Source organism: Theropithecus gelada, chromosome 16 (assembly GCF_003255815.1).
Source record: "Theropithecus gelada isolate Dixy chromosome 16, Tgel_1.0, whole genome shotgun sequence".
NCBI lineage: Eukaryota > Metazoa > Chordata > Mammalia > Primates > Cercopithecidae > Theropithecus > Theropithecus gelada.
Window position 1 is genome coordinate 28,068,646 of NC_037684.1, and position 16,971 is coordinate 28,085,616.

The 16,971-nt window shown below is 56.7% G+C and overlaps 1 protein-coding gene across 2 annotated transcripts in view; it reads left to right on the plus strand.

The window, feature by feature from the left end:
- The first annotated feature begins 709 nt into the window (after window positions 1-709).
- THRA (thyroid hormone receptor alpha) overlaps window positions 710-16,971 on the plus strand; it is a 30,279-nt gene continuing 14,017 nt past the window's right edge. The window contains exons 1-4 of one of the 2 annotated variants that reach the window (XM_025360872.1): window positions 710-988; window positions 12,085-12,429; window positions 14,766-14,833; window positions 15,403-15,503. In XM_025360872.1, the coding sequence (XP_025216657.1) occupies window positions 12,377-12,429; window positions 14,766-14,833; window positions 15,403-15,503 (222 nt within the window). In that variant the 5' untranslated portion in view covers window positions 710-988; window positions 12,085-12,376. Of the gene's footprint in view, window positions 989-6,781; window positions 6,887-12,084; window positions 12,430-14,765; window positions 14,834-15,402; window positions 15,504-16,971 lie in introns of those variants that run through there. The other variant, XM_025360873.1, reaches the window with a different exon arrangement.

Consider the following 16,971-nt stretch of genomic DNA (forward strand, 5'->3'; position numbering starts at 1 on the left):
TGGGGGGAAATACCACCACCGGGGAGCTAGGAATTGAGGGGGTATGGCAGCTCTTGTCCCCTCCCCAGCGCAGGAGAGGGAGCAGATTGTTGGGGAAATGGCTGGTGACAGAGAATAGAAAGAGCCTATATGGAGAAGGGTGACGTTGGAAAGGGGAGGCAGTGGGTCGGTATTGATGTTAGAAATGAGAGGGGAGGGAGGTAACGGGGAATGAGCCCCCACAAGGATTAAAAACGTAAGATGATTGAAGTTAAAAGGACATCAGGGGTCACCTGCCCAGCCTTCGCACCTGAAGCTTGAGGAAGCTCTGCCCCCGACAGCAGTGGCGATTTGTCAAGGTCACACAGTGAGTTACTGGCGGAGAAGGGACCCGAACACCCAAACAAACTCTACACCTGCAAGCGTTTGGTGTTTAGACTTTCTCCCCCATGTATAAGGTGCAGGCGGCTCGTCGATACTTCCTCCTCCACCCCCACGGTGCACACCCGAAAACCCCCCAATTCTCCCGGCAAGCAAAGGCTATTTTTTAATGACATCTTTTCCAAAATATGTCACCAAGTACCCACTCCTTCGGGAGCCGCCCGGGCGGGGGAGGGCGAGTCAGAGCGGGGCGGGGCAGAAGCGGCCGAGGGGCGGCCGGGCCTCTGGCGGGGGTCCCGGGGCGCGGCAGGGGGCGGGGGGCGGGGGCGGGGGCGGGCGGCGGCGAGGCGGCCTGCAGGGAGCAGCCGCGAGCCGGCCGGGCGCGCCGAGCCGGAGCCCCAGCCGGAGCGGGGCGGGGGAGGGAGGAGCCAGAGCGGCCGCCGCCTCTGCCGGAGGAGCCGCGGGGCCGCCACACTCGCCCCCCGCCCCCCCCCGCGCTCACTCGCACTCACACCCGGGCGCAGGAGGCGGGCGGCCCGGGCCCCACCGGCCCCCCATGGACGCCCCCAGCACGGGGCGCTGAGACCCCCGCGTCGCTGCCCAGCCCGGTCCAGCGCGCCACGCCGAGGTAAGGAGGAGGGAGCGAGGGCATTAATATGCAAATGCCTTGCGATTGATTATGCAAAGCCGCGGGGCTCCGTGGCCAGCTCCCAGGCGGGCTGGGGGCGCCCAGGGGGTGCCCGCTGCCAGCCTCAGCCTTTCCCGGCACCCCAGTGACCCTGTCACGAGCCCGGGAGCGTCAACTGACGCCCTGGGGAAGGGAGGTGTTGTAGGAGGTCGGTGGGCCCCGGGGTTCGCAGGCGGAGATGGCGTCCGAGCCTCCCCCTCGAGGGCCCGCCCGGCCTCTGTCCGGCCAGTCTGCTGCGCATTCCCGGGCCGGGCCCCGTTGCCGGCCGCCGGAGCTCCCCCCCGCCCGCCGCGCCGCGGTTTGTTTACGGTGCGCCGGAGGCCTGCCCCCCCCCAGCCCCCACCCCTAGCCTCTGAGGCCGAGTGGCCTTTGCAAAGCTGCCTCCAGCTGCGGAGGGCAGTATGAGTGCGGTGGCGGTGGTGGGCTTGCACGGGTCCTGGGAGAGGGAAGTTCCCCCCCTCGCTTCACCCGCCTCCCAGTTGAGCATGGCTGTCTGGTTGCAACACTCCTAATTGCAAAAACGCGGCTGTTGGGGGGAATGTGTGTGTGGAGGGGGTGTACTTGATGGTGCCTAGATGATTAGGAGAGTTGCTGGCTGGGGAGGACAGGGAGAAATGGACCTGTTTGTGTACCCCACCTTGTTTCCCTCCCCTTGCAACGTGTCTCTGGTGCCCCTTCTGCATGTGGGGCCCTCCCTTGTCCAGCGTGAAAGAAAGGCCTGGGGGATGACAGGGGCAATTGAAAGAACCACCGTTCCAGGGGTGGGGGTGGGGGACACAGAAGGAAAGACAGTGAGGTGGGAGCCTGCCCCTCAGTGCTGCCTTTGGCTCCAGGAGGGGGAGGGGATGAAGGGGGCTGTTGTCCAAAATGAGGGGGGGAAGCAAAAGTGACATGCAGACACAGAGATATGTCCACACAGACAGCCACATGCACACCCAGGGACACCCAGGCGGACTCAAGGACAGGAGCTACTGGACACACCCACATGGGGACAAGGGAAGAGGCAGGCTGCTGCTGCACCGTGGAGCTCAGAGGGGTGGGATATACCCACGGGAGACCAAGAGCATGGGGACCGACCCATGCACATACCCACCCACACACAGGGTCACACGGAGATGCTGTCACACACTGGGGCAAGGAGGAGTTGCTGTCACCCACACATAAAAAGTCACTGTCACATGCATGCATGCACACAGAGCAATTGCACACAGCCGCACAATTACAAAAGACCCTGTCACTCACAGGCACACACGTGCTCGCATGAGCCCAGTCACACAGACATCATTGCTTGCCGTGACAGTCGCTATCACTCAGTCAGATGCAAACACAGTTACACATCAACACATGTATACACAACTTAGCAACAAGTATTTTCCTGGACTCTTACTGTGGAACTCTGAGGTTCTGCAGGCAACAAAACCCTTGCTCCCAAGAATATTAAATTTGGCTGAATGAAAAGGTGTTCCTGCGTAATGGTGCAAAGCCTGCATTCCTAATGACATCTTCTTGGTCTCTATCGCTTGAGATACCACCCTACTAGACAGTGAGCTCTTAGAGACCTGGGAGAATCACTTAAAGAGCTCTGGATGCCACCCAGAGCCTAGCACAAGGGCTGCTCTGTAAATACTTGTGAGTTGATTGACTGTGGAACCTGCAGACACAGGTGCACTCATTTGCACATGGTCCCCTGAACTAAGGTACAGAACGAGTTCATGAGGCCCAGGTCCCCACAGTTGCAGGTCCACACCAACAGTCGTGTCCACACAACCCCAGATGCACACAACTGGAGCCTGTGCAGCCAAGCACACACTTAGATGCACACAATCACAGACTTTTCCCCTTCAGCTTCCTCCTCCCTTTTTCCTCTAGGCTCAGCCACTGTGCGGGAATGGGCTTTTTTTTTTTCTTTTTTTTCTTTCTTTCTTTTAGAGGGACAGAGAAACAAGAGCAAAGACAGTGGGTTCAGGGGGGTTCCAGAGGGCCGAGTCATGGGCTCAAAGCAGTATCCAGTGACTTCTAGAAGCTGGGATTCTCTTGACTGCTGGGGGAGGGGAGAGCTGCTCTTCTCCCTACCCTAAAAGCTCTGGGGTGTCTAACTGCCCCTGCTCTGAGTTATTTGCCTGGGCCTTTCCTGGGAACAGTCAGTCACCCCCAGCTGAGTTCCTGCGTCCCACCTTGAGTCTGGCCCCTTTTCCCACCTGGACCCTCCTGTCCAAACTTGGAAGCTTTCCTTAAGAGGCCATCGGCTGGCGAGTGTCTGTATGAGTGATGTGTATTTTTGACCTGGAATTTCTCTCTAACTCTGTCTCTCTTTCTGTTGTTCTGTCTTGCAGTGTCTGATTCTCCCTCCCTCTCTCCTTTTTCCTCTGCCAGTCTGTAACTCTCTCTCGCCCTGTCGCTACCCCCCCGTCTACCCCTGTCCTTGTCTCAGAGCTGGGGACTGGCAGCAATGTTCTTCATACTTTTCCAGTTGTTAATACCCAAGCTCCGCCCCTCGGCCCCCCCTGTGCAGCCTCTGGGGTCAGCTTGAGGTTGGGGTGGGGGGGCGGGGGGCTCAGCTGGCTGCTCAGGACTTCCTGCACTTCCTTAGTGCTGCAGCTGTGGCCAGCAAGTTTTAGGGGCTGGGAACGGGGGAAGAGAGGGGGGGGTCAGCCACTGCCCATGCTGACCCCTCAGGCCTGCATGTCTGGAGACACCAGTTCTGTGGGCACCCTCAGGGTGCAGGCTGCAGCCAGCTAGCAGCTCTTAAGCAAGCCCCCCACACTGGCCCAAGCTGGAAAAGAACCGCCCCCCATGGGCAGTGGGGGAGCTGGCAGGACCCTGCTGAGTTGGGTCCACTGCAGGGCTCACAATGGCCTTTCTCCACACCCCTGGCAGCTGAGGCCCACCTCAGAGATGCCCAACAGCTGTGTCCTCTTTGCCCAGCCTCAGGGCCTGGTTCTGAGGGCACAGCTGCCCAGACTAAGTGTGTGCTAAGCGAGGCCCTCCCACCCATGAGTGCAGGTTCCAGCCTAGAAGGGGTACCTCTTCCGGAGAGGGAATTTGAGGAGGGGGAACTGGGGTAGGAGACACAGAGCCCAGGGGCACCAAGCACTTCTCACCATGCCCCCCTCTAGCCTTGGCCTATTTGGAGGTGGAGGCACCCACAGGGCAGCTACAGAGGGGAAGGACTGAGGCTTGGTGTCAGGGAACATATAGCTGGATGAAAGAACAAGGCATTGGGCTGGGCACAGTGGCTCACGCCTGTAATCCCAGCACACTGGGAGGCCGAGGCAGGCAGATCACCTGAGGTCAGGAGTTCAAGACCAGCCTGACCAAGATGGTGAAACCCCATCTCTACTAAAAATACAAAATTAGTTGGGCATGGTGGTGGGCTCCTGTAATCCCAGCTACTCAGGAGACTGAGGTAGGAGAATCGCTTGAACCCGGGAGGTGGAGGTTGCAGTGAGCTGAGATTGTACCACTGTACTACAGCCTGGGCAACAGAGTGAGACTCTGTCTCAAAAAAAAAAAAAAGAAAGAAAAAAGAAAGAACAAGGCATTATTTTTCAAGCAGGTGATATGCCATCACAACTAAGAGCAGGGATGATGATGACGATGATGATGGTCATGATTGACCTGGACTGCCTGGGTCTGAATCCCAGCTCTGTCACTCGCTGGTTGTGTGACTTTGAGCAAGTGATTTAACTTCCCCGTTGCCTTATCTGTAAATTGGGGATGATCATATCTACCTCATTTAGCTTTTTTGAGGAAAAAATGTTTTTAAAAGTGCCTAGTTGATAACAAACTGTATATGTGAGCGGTTGTGATGGATGAAGGAAGCTGTGGGCCTGGGGTCTCCCAGATTTCTTACAGTAGCTTGGTGGAGAATTGGATCTCCTAGACATCAGTGAGACTGGGGCCTGGGGCAGTGGGTCTCCAATTTCCAGCCTTCTCACCCTCATGTAATCTTTTCCTCCCAGACAAATTTTTGCAACCTGGAATGAGTGTATGGGAAAGAGCCCAAGGCAGGCCCCTCTGCCCCCACCCTCCTTTCACCCTCGCCCTTCAGCTTACAAGGAGCGCTTGGCCCCTCAGCCTGGGACATGCCCCACCAGCTAGGGGCACCTGCATAAATCTCTGGGCATCACTGCATCTCTGTTCAGAGTCTGAGCTCTGGGGGTGGGAGAGAGAGAACAGGGAAAGCTGTCCCCTCTCTTTCTTATGTGTGGGCTCGAAGAGGAGGCGGTGCCCTTCCTCCCTTCTGGGAGCCCAGCATTGGTCAACCAGGACCCAGCCGTGGCTGATAGGCACCAGATTCCCCTCCCCCCCCCCATGGAGTGGTACTTAGTGTGAAAGGTGGTGGCAGAGAGAAACTGAGGCACTGAGTAAGGACCAGTGTGGTGGGCACAGCACTTTGAGATTCAGCATCTGTCCTAGGTTGCCTCTTTCCCTTTGTGAGTCTGGTGATCAGGATCCCCCGTCCAAACCCCTTTTATTTAGCCCTGCCCTTCAAGGTGAAGCAAGGACAATGGGAGGATACCCTGTAGGGGTGACGGGAAGCCTTTGGAGTGGGAACCAATCTCAACTCTAGTTCTCGGCCGGGTGCAGTGGCTCATGCCTGTAATCCCAATATTTTGGGAGACCAAGGCAGGAGGATCACTTGAGGCCAGTAGTTCATGATTAGCCTGATCAACATAGTGAGACCCCATCTCTAAAAAAACTTAAAAATTAGCCAGGCGTGGTGGCGCATGCCTGTGTTACCAGCTACTTGGGAGGCTGAGGCCAGAGGATCACTTAAGCCTGGAAGGTCGAGGCTGCGGTGAGCTGTGATTGTGCCACTGAACTCTAGCCTGAACAACAGAGTGAGACCGCCCCCACACACATATCCTCTCAAAAAAAAAAAAAAAACCCAACTTTAGTTCTCATTGCTGCAAAGGTGTCTAGGGGACTTTGGAGAACTTTTGTGTCTCTTGGGGAGGGAGGCAAGCATGACCATGGTGGGAATATCACTGACTGGGAGTTGGGAGGCCTGGCTTTTGACGTTCACTAGTTGTATGACTTTGGGCCTAGGTTTTCATTATCTAGAGACAATGGTTCCTGTCTCACTCAGGGTGAGAGCAAATAACACAAGGTGGGATGACCCCTGTGTTCAATCCATGTTGCATCCTGGCATGGTGAGCAATGCCTGTGGATTCTCCTTTCTTCCCAGAGCCTGGCACATGCCAGGGTGGGGCATACATATGCTGCCTGGAACCAGAGACAGTTCTCAGTCTCTCACTGAAGCATCTGGGGCTGGTGTGTGGTGGGGGCACATGTGGCTGCACCTTGGTGTCATTTGGCAGGCCAAAGCTGGGGTCATAGGGACCTCACTCTGGTACACCATTGTGTGAGGTGGTCCAGAGGGAGGGTCAGAAGTTTGCTGGGTAGACAAGGGAAGCAAGATGGGTGTTACTGGTGCGCAGGAAATACCATCCTTGCTTCCCTGTTTTGGGGGTGGGCGTTAAAGGTTGGTACCAAAGGCACAGCCATGCCCCTCAGCAGTGGCCAAGAGCAGAATGATTGAACCAAGCCCCTGGCCCACCTCCTCCTCCTTCTCTCTTCCTCTTCTAAGGAAGAGATCTGCTCTTGGCTCCCAGAGCCCCAGCTGCCTGTTTCTTTTTCTCTTTTACCAGGCAAGGGGGTGGGGGAACAGGGGAACCAAGGCTTTGGTGTCTTTCGGCATTTTTGTACACATCAGTGAGTGGGTGTGTTGTGCACGCATCCATGTGAGAGTGTTTTTGTGCATGTGTGGGCTGGGGAGGGCTCTGAATATCTCCTGGAACGGTACCCAGAGCCCTGTGGCTCTGCGCATGCGGGGTGAGTGTGTGTGTCTGCACGTGTCCGTGTGTGTGCCGGAGACTCAGCTGCATTCACGCGCGCACTCTCTCCCTCCCTCTCCCTCTCTCTCTCTCTCCCCCTCCCTCTCTCTCTCCCTCCCTCCCTCCCTCCCTTCCTCTTCCCTGTCCCTCTCTTTCCCCCTCCCCCTCTCTCCCCCTCCTTCTCTCCCTCCCTCTCTGTCTCTCTCACACACACACACTCAATCTTTCTCTCTTCCCTCCCCCTTCCTCCCTCCTTCCTATTCCCTTCCTCCTCGATTTCTCTCCCTGTCTCTCTATCTCTGTCTCTGTCTCTCTCTCTCTGCCTCTGCCAGTTCTGCTTGGGTAGGGGCTAGCTCCTGCCTCTGGGGTGCCTGGGAGAACATCCCTGCCTTTCTTTCCCTCTCCACCATTCCCTCCCCTCCTGGGCCATGCTCCTCAAGGCTTGCAGGCAACTTCCTCTACTGCCTTAGATGAGGGAGTGAGGAGGGAGGACCCCAAGCCTTGTGCCCATGGTGCCATCTGCAGCAAGTGCCTTGGCCCCGTGACATTCATGCCTCCAGCATTCAGCTGCCCCAGCTCCCAGCTCCAATTACCCACTGGCTGCTGGGGGAGGGTGGGGAGAATGTGCCTTGCCCAGCTTGGGGGTGCTCCTGCTTCTGCTTTCTTGGCTACTTGGATCTCCTGCCTCCGCTCCTGAGGGGAATTGGGCTGGGGGGCGTGAAGTTCTGTGGGCTGATAAGGAGGGGCTGAGTTCTCCAGTATGGGTGTGCGCATGACCACCCACCAGTGGTCATGGGGGATGGATGTGACCTGGGAGGAGACATCCAGACCTGGGCACCCACCTTGATGCCTGGCTGGAGCTGGTCCAGGCAGGAGGAGGGAGAGGAGAGCAGCAGGTGGGTGAGGCTGTGGGGGAGCCGGGTGGGAAGCACAGTCTTTGATGTTAATACTGGGCATCTGGCCCAAGTCAAGGCTGCTGTTTATGTCTTTCTGTCTCTGACCTGCAGGGGGGGTTTCCTGTTATATTCTTTTGGGGTGGGGTGGGGAGGATCCTTTGTTCAAGTATCCAATCTCCCCTTATGAGGATCCCCACCCCATCTCCCATTCTCTAGCCTGTAAGGTCCCACAGTGGCTAGGTGATGAGTCACTGCCCCCCAGCTCCAGACCTGTCTCCTGGGGGCCCAGTGAGAGCTCACTAAGGGGTGCTACCTCCCCTCCTCCCGTCTCCCCCATGCCTGCCAGGCTGGGGCCCTGAGTCTGTGTGTACTCCTCTGCCACATCACACCTGCCAAATAGTACCTTCCTTCCCGCCTTCACTCCTCCTCTCCTTCCTGGCACTAGGATAACAGAGAGTTGGGTGGGGCAGCCCTGCTCAATCCATACCTGAGAATAGAACAGGGGGTATGGGAAAGGAGCGGGAGTCTCAGTCCTAGAGAGGCCTCTGCCCCTCATCGTGGGGGCACGTGTCGCTGCTGCAGCACTGCCACTACCACAGACTCCCAGGGGCCCTTGGTGTGGGTGGCTGCCCGTGGTGCCCATGTTGGCATGGGGGGCAGTGCTACCCACATGCCTGTGCCCATGCATGCCCATTTATGTGTCTGGGCCACAGCGGCCACCCTGGCCCCTCAGCATCGCCGTTCCTGGCTCCCATGGTGGGAGGCTGGGTGATCAGGAGTGGGTGGTGGGGGAGGGATCTCCCCCCACCCTAGCAGCAGGCAGAGGGGAAGGGGAGAGGGAGGTGTGAACCTACCCACAGCACTATTAATAGCCCACATGCCAGGCCACCAACAACCAGCTGTCACCGTGGAAACCATTCCTACGCCCCCCTCCCCCTAGCCTGCATGGGGTGGGACTTAGGGTACGAAGCCCCCCCACCCATCTTTCTTTGTTACCTTTCTCTCTTTGTCTCCCCTCCTTCATGTGTCTCTCCTCCCTTTATCTGTCCTCCTTTCTACCTCATCCCTTCTCCCCATCCCCCATCTCTGGCTCCCCTTTCTTCCTCTCCCTCTATTGCCTTGTCACCCCTAGCTCTACCCCAGCCCTGTCCCATTTCTTTGTTCTTCCCCCTCCTCCCTTCTTCCCTCTTTCCCCCATCAGCCTTTTTACCCCTCCTCTCGTCTTTCTACCCTTTTCTCAGCCACCCTGCATGTACTGTCCCTGTAGCTGGCAAGGAGGGCTGGGCTTTCTTCAGAGCACTAAGGACAAAGTTCAGGGGCCCCAGAAAGGTGGGGCCAAAGCCCAGAGCAGATACGCAGGAGGGTTAATGCGAATAGTGTTGGGGTTAGATCCTGGGGACAGAAGCTCCCCTCTGGCAGCTCCAGGAGTCCTTTGGGGGTGTCCTCAGATCCACAGGACTGCAGAGTGGGACGGCCCGGCAGTGGGAACCTGGCGGGGCGCCTGTGGATGCCGCATTGGCCCTGTGTCCCTGTCCCCCCATGGCAGAAGCACTTAAGCTTAATGAAATGCTTCCCCCTCCGCGGGCACTTTGCCTACACTGCCACCCAGCAGCTCTCATCTCACAAGGAGGGAGTGGGTGGCCAGGCCAGCCGACAGGTGGGTCTTGCTGTCCTGCTGTCCAGCCTGGGCACAGAACCCCATAGCTCCGCCCCCTCAGCCTCCTTGGGGTGGGGCCTCCCTCACCTCTGCAGACGAGGTGCCGGGAAGGAGTTTGAGGAGTTAAGCTGGACTCTGGAGGAGGGGAGAGAGGCTGCCCTTCATTGTGGGTACCCCTGCCCCATGCCCCTTACCCGCTGACCTTTTTCTGCCCACTGCTAACACAGGCTCACGTGGTGTGTGTCTCCCCGATGTGTGCCTTCCCGCGTGCTGGGCCCTCTGCCTCGCCTCTGTATCACCCCAAAGGCCCAAGTGTGTCCCTGGAGAGATGCCAAGGAGTCCCCAGGGGTTCCAGCCTCTTGCTGGGTACCCAGTGAGGGTGCCCGAGGCAGCAAGGACAGCACCTTGCTCCTCTGCCCACTACCAGGGGCTGACTGTAGCCTGGGTCGCACTGACCAGCACCAGGGCACCATTCAGTTCCACAGAGGGGTGGGGCAGAGAGCAAGCCCGCCCCTCCCCCCAGCGGGCACGTGCAGGCCCTTGGCAGTATGCAGACACATTTGGAGTTAAGGCTGGGCAGGAGAGAGGGAAGGGGAAATAAACATGGTGGCTTAGGTTGGCACTGCCCCAGTTCTGCAATGTAGCAACTGGTAAGTGGCAGGGGCCTGGGGGAGGGGGCCCTCAGGAGCCCTGGCCTGGAGCAGGAGCTGCCCATGCCATGTGGTTGCTGCTGGTGTTCCCTGCCTAGCCCAGCCCACAGCAGCCAATGCTCATTCCTGCACACACTGGTCCTCCTCGGCTACCCCCAGGGCCTGCTACCCGGGGCTGCCCCTCTCTCAGCATGCCCACTCCTGTGCCTGCCTCCTCCCCTCCCCGGGGGCGCTTGGGCCTCCGGCTGGCGAGTGGATTTTTCCAGCTTCTGTAAACAAGTGGTGGCAGTGTGCCAGGCGGGCAGGAGACAGGCGGGGGCAGCACCACAGCCAGGGTGTGCCAAGCACCGAGGCACAGCCTGGGGGGGAGACAGAGACACCCAGACCCAGAGAGAGAGACATTCAGACACAGACAGACAGACAGACATATGCAGGCAGCCTCGCTGGATGTGGAGTCAGAAGATCGTCCTCTATTGTCCAGCCCAACCCCTGCAGCGGCCCTCGCCCCCTGCCCCTCACTGTCTGGCTGAGAGCATTAGGCTCCAGTGCCCAGCCCCTGGGCTTCCCCACCCACTCCTTCTCCTCCCCAACCTCCACCCCTTAGGGCTGGCTACGCCATTATAAATTTATAACAGGAATTTCTCCACAAGCCAAGAAAAACTTGACCTACTTTCTTGATGGCTCCCTGGGCTAAGGCTCCCTGCTCACGCCCCCCCACCCCAGTCTCCTGTCCAGCCCCCAGTGCCCAGTCCTGGTCTGGGGTGGGCATCAGAGGCAGAACAGACCACTTTTCTGTGCAATGCCCATGCTGTCCACACCACCGGCTTGCCTGGGTGCAGAGGCCCCATCATGCTGCTGGCCCTGCCCAATCTGCTGACTTATCTCCCCGCCTCTCTTCCCACCCTGGCTCCTTATCAGCTCCTGGGGTTGGGGCCAGGGGCCTAGGGGTGAGGTCTCATATGCAGCAGCCACGTGACAGAGGTTGAGGTCATATGTCGGGGAGCTGTACCCTTTGTCCCCCTCCTACCTGCCACACCTGCCTGTGTGCACACAGACAGTAAGCCACAGGTCTGCAGCCCAGGGTCAGAGGTGCAATGCCGTGGGACGTGGGAATGGTGGGCCCAGCTTGGCACTGCCCTGGACTCCAGGTAGCAGAACAAGGCTAGCATTAGGGCCAGGCCATGAGGCTTATCCGACAGCCACCTGCTTACTAGCTGTGTGAACTTGAGTGAATGATCAAACTTTCTGAGACTCAGTTTCCTCATCTGTGAAGTTCTCCTGCCCACTCTGGAGGGCACAGATTATCTCTGCAGTTAACATGTGTTAGTTTCCTTTCCTTTCTCCCTTGCCATCCTGGTTGATAGCAGCTCAGCTAAACCAACTAAGTCTGGTCCTCGGCCTGGGAAGTGGGATTCAAGAGCTTGTGTGGGAAGCTCTGGAGTCCCTGAGGGGCCAGAGCTGGGGATCAGAACTTGGCCGGCAGCATGGGAGGTCAGTTCCCCAGAGTTTTCAACATTTCTCTCTATTAAGGCACAAAGATGGGCATTCACGCTCACTGCGTGCCGCTCTATGTCCCACCCCGCCTGTGCTGAAAACTGCTTGCCTCTGGTCCCCTCTTACCCCTATAATACAGAGGAATTTCAGGAAAACTTGTCTAGAGGGGTGGTAACAATAGCTAGTGTTTAATAGATGCTCATTAAGGGCCAGGCATTTGTCTGAATATGAAGACTGAGACATATTACCTAGTACGTGAGTGATCTCATTCTCTCCCTCCATTCCTTCCTATGTCTGGGGCTTAGGAGGAGGATCTCCGATCTCGCCTGCTGTACCTGTGATCTAAGGGATTATCCTGGTCCCCTCTCTACGCCTGCCCTTCCTGCCCCCTGCTATCTTGTTATGGGTCCTCAAAGCCCCAAATGTTACCACCAGAGGGATCCTACCCACCTTCCCACCATGACACCTTCTTACCCCTGCCTCTCTCTTCTGCCCACAGGGATCTCTGGACAGGACAAGACTCCGAAGCTACTCAGCCCACAGCCCGGGACCCACAGACCCAGCTTGCCCCAGCCCTCCCACCTGCCACTCCCTGGCCCCTCCCACCGCCCGCCCCCCTGGGGGCGCAGGGCATGGTGTGAAAGGCCAAGTGCTGAGGCGGGTATCATGGGTGCTGTGCCCTAGGGCCTGGGTGGCAGGGGGTGGGTGGCCTGTGGGCGTGCCGGGGGGGCCAGTGTGCCCACCCCAGTCTCTTGGCGTGCTGGAGGGCATCCTGGATGGAATTGAAGTGAATGGAACAGAAGCCAAGCAAGGTGGAGTGTGGGTCGGACCCAGAGGAGAACAGGTAATGGGTTCAGCAACTAGGTCATGCCAGCTCCTAAGCAGCAGGCATGGGCACCTGGCTGAGCTGTCCTTTAGGCACCGCCGTTAAGCACCTCTGTGGGATGGACATGAGGCCAGCAAGCCTTCTGCCTACCTCTCTCTGGCAGATGAGGTCAAGTTCAGATGTGACAGGCACTTGGATTGAGAGATGCTCATTTTGAAGTCGGAGTGATACAGAGCAAATTGCAGGGAGCACATAAGGGGCCCTTCCCTAGACAGTGCTGGGCAGTCTCAGATGCCCCCAACGTCCCCTCCACCATTGCTGCCCTCACCTTGAGCATGTGGGATCCAAACAGCCTTGCCATTTTCCTCCTCTCCCTGCCAGCCCATTTACTATCTGACCACAAGTGCGTTTTCCACAGGCTGTGGTTCACGTAGTATGACATTTCAGGGCACATGCACCAGTAACTATTGGTCACAGCCCACGCTTATATTTGGAATCTATTGGGAGCCCCACAAGCTCTTCCTTGTTCATGGTCAAGGGCGGGCACTGCGATGGGGCTCCTCCCAGAAAGTGCAAAACCATGACGGTTTTGCTTCCACGTGGGTGAGGTGTCAGCCTTGCACATACACCAAGGGATGGTTACCTATGATCTGCATTGCCCTGGAGGAGCCCAGAGGGTCTCTGCCTTTTCCATCAGCTCCAAGTGGCACAGAGCTTTGTCCCAGTTGGCACGGTGCCCTGGGAGCTGGGTACAGCCTGTGCCTATGGCCAAGGAGAGGGTGGGGGTAGGGGTGCTCCGGGGAGCAGTGTGGCTGACTGTTTCCTAGGAGATCAGATCCCGAGCCAGGAAGCCAGAGGCCTGGCCAGGCAAAGCCCTAAGGCCCACAACTGGGTCCCTGAAGGGTAGAGGAAGTAGATGGAACTCACAGCTCGGCAGGGCATGGGATAGCCCCCCTTCCCCAAAGCCTCACCGCAGGAAGGACTCTGAGGACGATCTGGCCTGTAGCTGTGTGGCTGTCACTGGCAGCCCCTGTGTCTCCCAGCTTAGGCTTCTGTGGGTCTGCAAGAGTCTGCTCCTAAGGCTTGGAGAAAGGCAGGAATGCCAGTTCCTAGTCCCCTAAGACTGCAGCCCCTCCCCCATTGTCTTCCCCTCCCCCATGTCTATGCGCCACCTTGTGGCTATCTCTAGGACTGCACTCAGAGGCTGTGAGTCTGGTGGTAACTCCTGAAGCTGCCAGCTCAACTGGGACCTAGGTGGCCTGAGTTCCCCTGCACCCAACCTTCTGGAAGGCGTGAGGGAGACCTGACCTTTCAGCCTCGTAGGAAGTAGACGGGAGTAATCCCCAGGGGGCGTGGAGCACAGAACTGTCTGTGACTGTGACCCTGGCCAAGGTCACTGTGTCAGTGTGTTGGGAGCTGCATCCGGCTCCAGGAGGAAGGGGCCTGCAACATGCCACACACAGGGTGGGTGCGGAAGCTTATACAATCCTTGCATGCATGTAGAGGGTTTATGTAACCTGTGTGCACTGAGGTTATGTAACATGTATGTGGAGAGTCTGGCAACATATATGTGCAGTGGCTGAGGGTTGCTAATAATACCTTGCACAGAGGGGCTCAGTCCTGGCTCTGACTCCAGCTCATGGTGTCACCAGGCACAAGTAGGGTCTCAGTTTGCTGCTCTGTTAAATGGAGGCTGTGCAGGGGGTGACTCTAGTGTTTTCCATTGCTGTGGGTTATTTAGCATGTATGTATGACCTGGAGCTCAAGCAACACGTGCACACTGGCGGGATGAGGGTGGTTTTATGAGGTGCCTGTGCAGAGTGTTGTGTAACACCGGGCCATATCCTAGAGGTTGTATAGCACATTTAAGAATGCCCTGAAAATTTCACAGATATGTCAGCCCTGGTGCATACTCACCACCCGTGGGTTTATAGTGAAAGCTGCATGGTTATTCATCTGCGCCGGTGTTATGTTGCATATGTATGTGTGTGTTCTAAAGGTTACATAGCTTTAAGCATATCCTGAGAATTCTTCCAGCGTATTTGTCGTGTACTGAAAGATGAGGATGTCCTGCGGATTGTGGGTGCTTCAGGTCTTCTGCTTCAGGGTGAATGTGTGTGTGTTGGGGCTCTAGAACATGCTTGTGCCACAGCCAAGCCCCTTATCTCTCTCCCCTGCAAATTCCAGATAGCTGGACCCTTTTAAGCATTGTCAGCTGACCCTGGGGGTGGGAGGTAGAATGAGGACACAAAATGGAAAGAATCAGGCCTGGGGGGGATCGTATAAGCCTCTCGGATGAGAAAGGGGCCACCCGAAGACTGCTCTGTGATTCTGCCCACTTTGCCCCCATCCAGTGCCAGGTCACCAGATGGAAAGCGAAAAAGAAAGAACGGCCAATGTTCCCTGAAAACCAGCATGTCAGGTGAGGCTGGCTGTGCGTGCCCCTTCTCCACGTCCCCAACCCCACCAAACCCAGCCAGGGCTCCCTCCGGACCTGGATGTGGAACAGTAGTTCCTGTGTTCCCTGGGGGGAGCTTCCTAGAGGGCTTGGGATGGACTTGTCTGGGGCTGAGAAAGGTGATGATGGATGTGCCCAGCTTTTGAGGGTGGATTAGGTCAGGAAGGCCTCTTCCCTCCCCCTAGTACTCTCATCTGAGGCCCCACCAGAATCAGGGCCTGAGCTGAAGGACTGAGGGGCTGTGTTATCCCCAGTGAGCTGCTGAGATTTATTTTTCCCTCTCCACCATCCTCTGCCTTGTAGATAGAGCAAGAAGAAAGCCCTGAGTGGGTAGTCAGAAGAACTGAGATTCTTCATACTCTTAGGGCAGAGGATGGACAGGTTCACCTCCCATCTCTCTAGGATTCTACCAGGGAGGCTGGGCTAGGAGAGGGGCCAGAAACAAAAAGTTGAGGGATGGGGAAAAGTGTGAGAGCCCCTCTGCTGGGACTTCAAGCCATGCCTGCCTTCCTCCATCCTTTCCTTCCTCCCAGGGTATATCCCTAGTTACCTGGACAAAGACGAGCAGTGTGTCGTGTGTGGGGACAAAGCAACTGGTTATCACTACCGCTGTATCACTTGTGAGGGCTGCAAGGTATGGAAGCTACCTCCTGCCCCTCCCCTGCCACCTGAGCCCCCGTCTTACTCCCTGTGTCACCTAAAGCCCCCCTGTTAGGTCATCACTTTTTTTTTTTTTTTTTTCCCTGAGACGGAGTCTCATTCTCATTGCCCAGGCTGGAGTGCAGTGGCGTGATCTTGGCTCACTGCAATCTCCACCTTTGGGTTCAAGCGATTCCCCTACCTTGGCCTCCCGAGCAGCTGGGATTACAGGCATGTACCACCACACCCAGCTAATTTTTTTGTATTTTTAGTAGAGACGGGGTTTCACCAACAGTGTTAGCCAGGCTGGTCTCAAACTCTTGACCTCAGGTGATCCACCCGTCTCGGCCTCCCAAAATGCTGGGATTACAGGAGTGAGCCACCGTGCCTAGCTATTTTCTCTTCTCTTATTCATTCATTTGCTCATTCATAATTCCTCCTCTGCCACTCACAGGAAAATTGCCTAACTTCTTTGAGCCTTAGTTTCAGTTTCTTCATCTATAAAATGGGGATAATCATTCTCTCTACCTTATGGCATTGTTGGGAGAATGAAATAATTCACCTGAAGTGTTGAAAACAGTGCCACCAGGTGCTGTGTCTCATGCCTAAAATCCCAGCCCTTTGGGAGGGAGGCCAAGGTGGGAGCATCCCTTGATCCCCTGAGTTTGAGACCAGCCTGGCCAACACAGTGAGACCCTGACTCTCCAAAATTAAAGAAGTTAGCTGGGTGTGGTGCCACATGCCTGTGGTCCCAGCTGCTCAGGAGGCTGAGGTGGGAGGATTGCTTGAACCCAGAAAGTCAGGGCTGCATTGAACGGTGGTGGTGCCACTGCACCACTTGCTCTGGTGACAGAGCAAGATTCTGTCTCAAAATAAAATAACAAAATATAAAAAATAAAACAGTGCCACGCCCATAAGAAGCATTTAATAAAAAATGCCAGCCATCACCCATTCATTCAGTGTATTATTAGGTGTGAGAGTGTAGTACATACCCTGCCCTCAAGCTGCTCACAGCCTGTCAGAGAGAGACACAACTTGAAACAAACATCAGCAAACATCAGTGTTATTCAAAATGTGGTTCGTGGACCATCTGCCCTACTAGTTAAAATGCAGATTCCCAGGCTTCATCTTTTTTTTTTTTTTGAGACGGCATCTTGCTCTGTCGCCCAGGCTGGAGTGCAATGGCATGATCTCGGCTCACTGCAACCTCCACCTCCCAGGTTCAAGCGATTCTCCTGCCTCAGCCTCCCGAGTAGCTGGGACTACAGGTGCCCACCACCATGCCCGGCTAGTTTTTATATTTTTAATAGAGATGGGGTTTCACCATTTTGGCCAGGACGGTCTCGATCCCTTGACCTTGTGATTCGCCTGCCTTGGCCTCCCAAAGTGCTGGGATTACAGGCGTGAGCCACCGCACCCGGCCTGCCCAGGCTTCATCTTAACCCTACTCGCTCAGAGCCCTT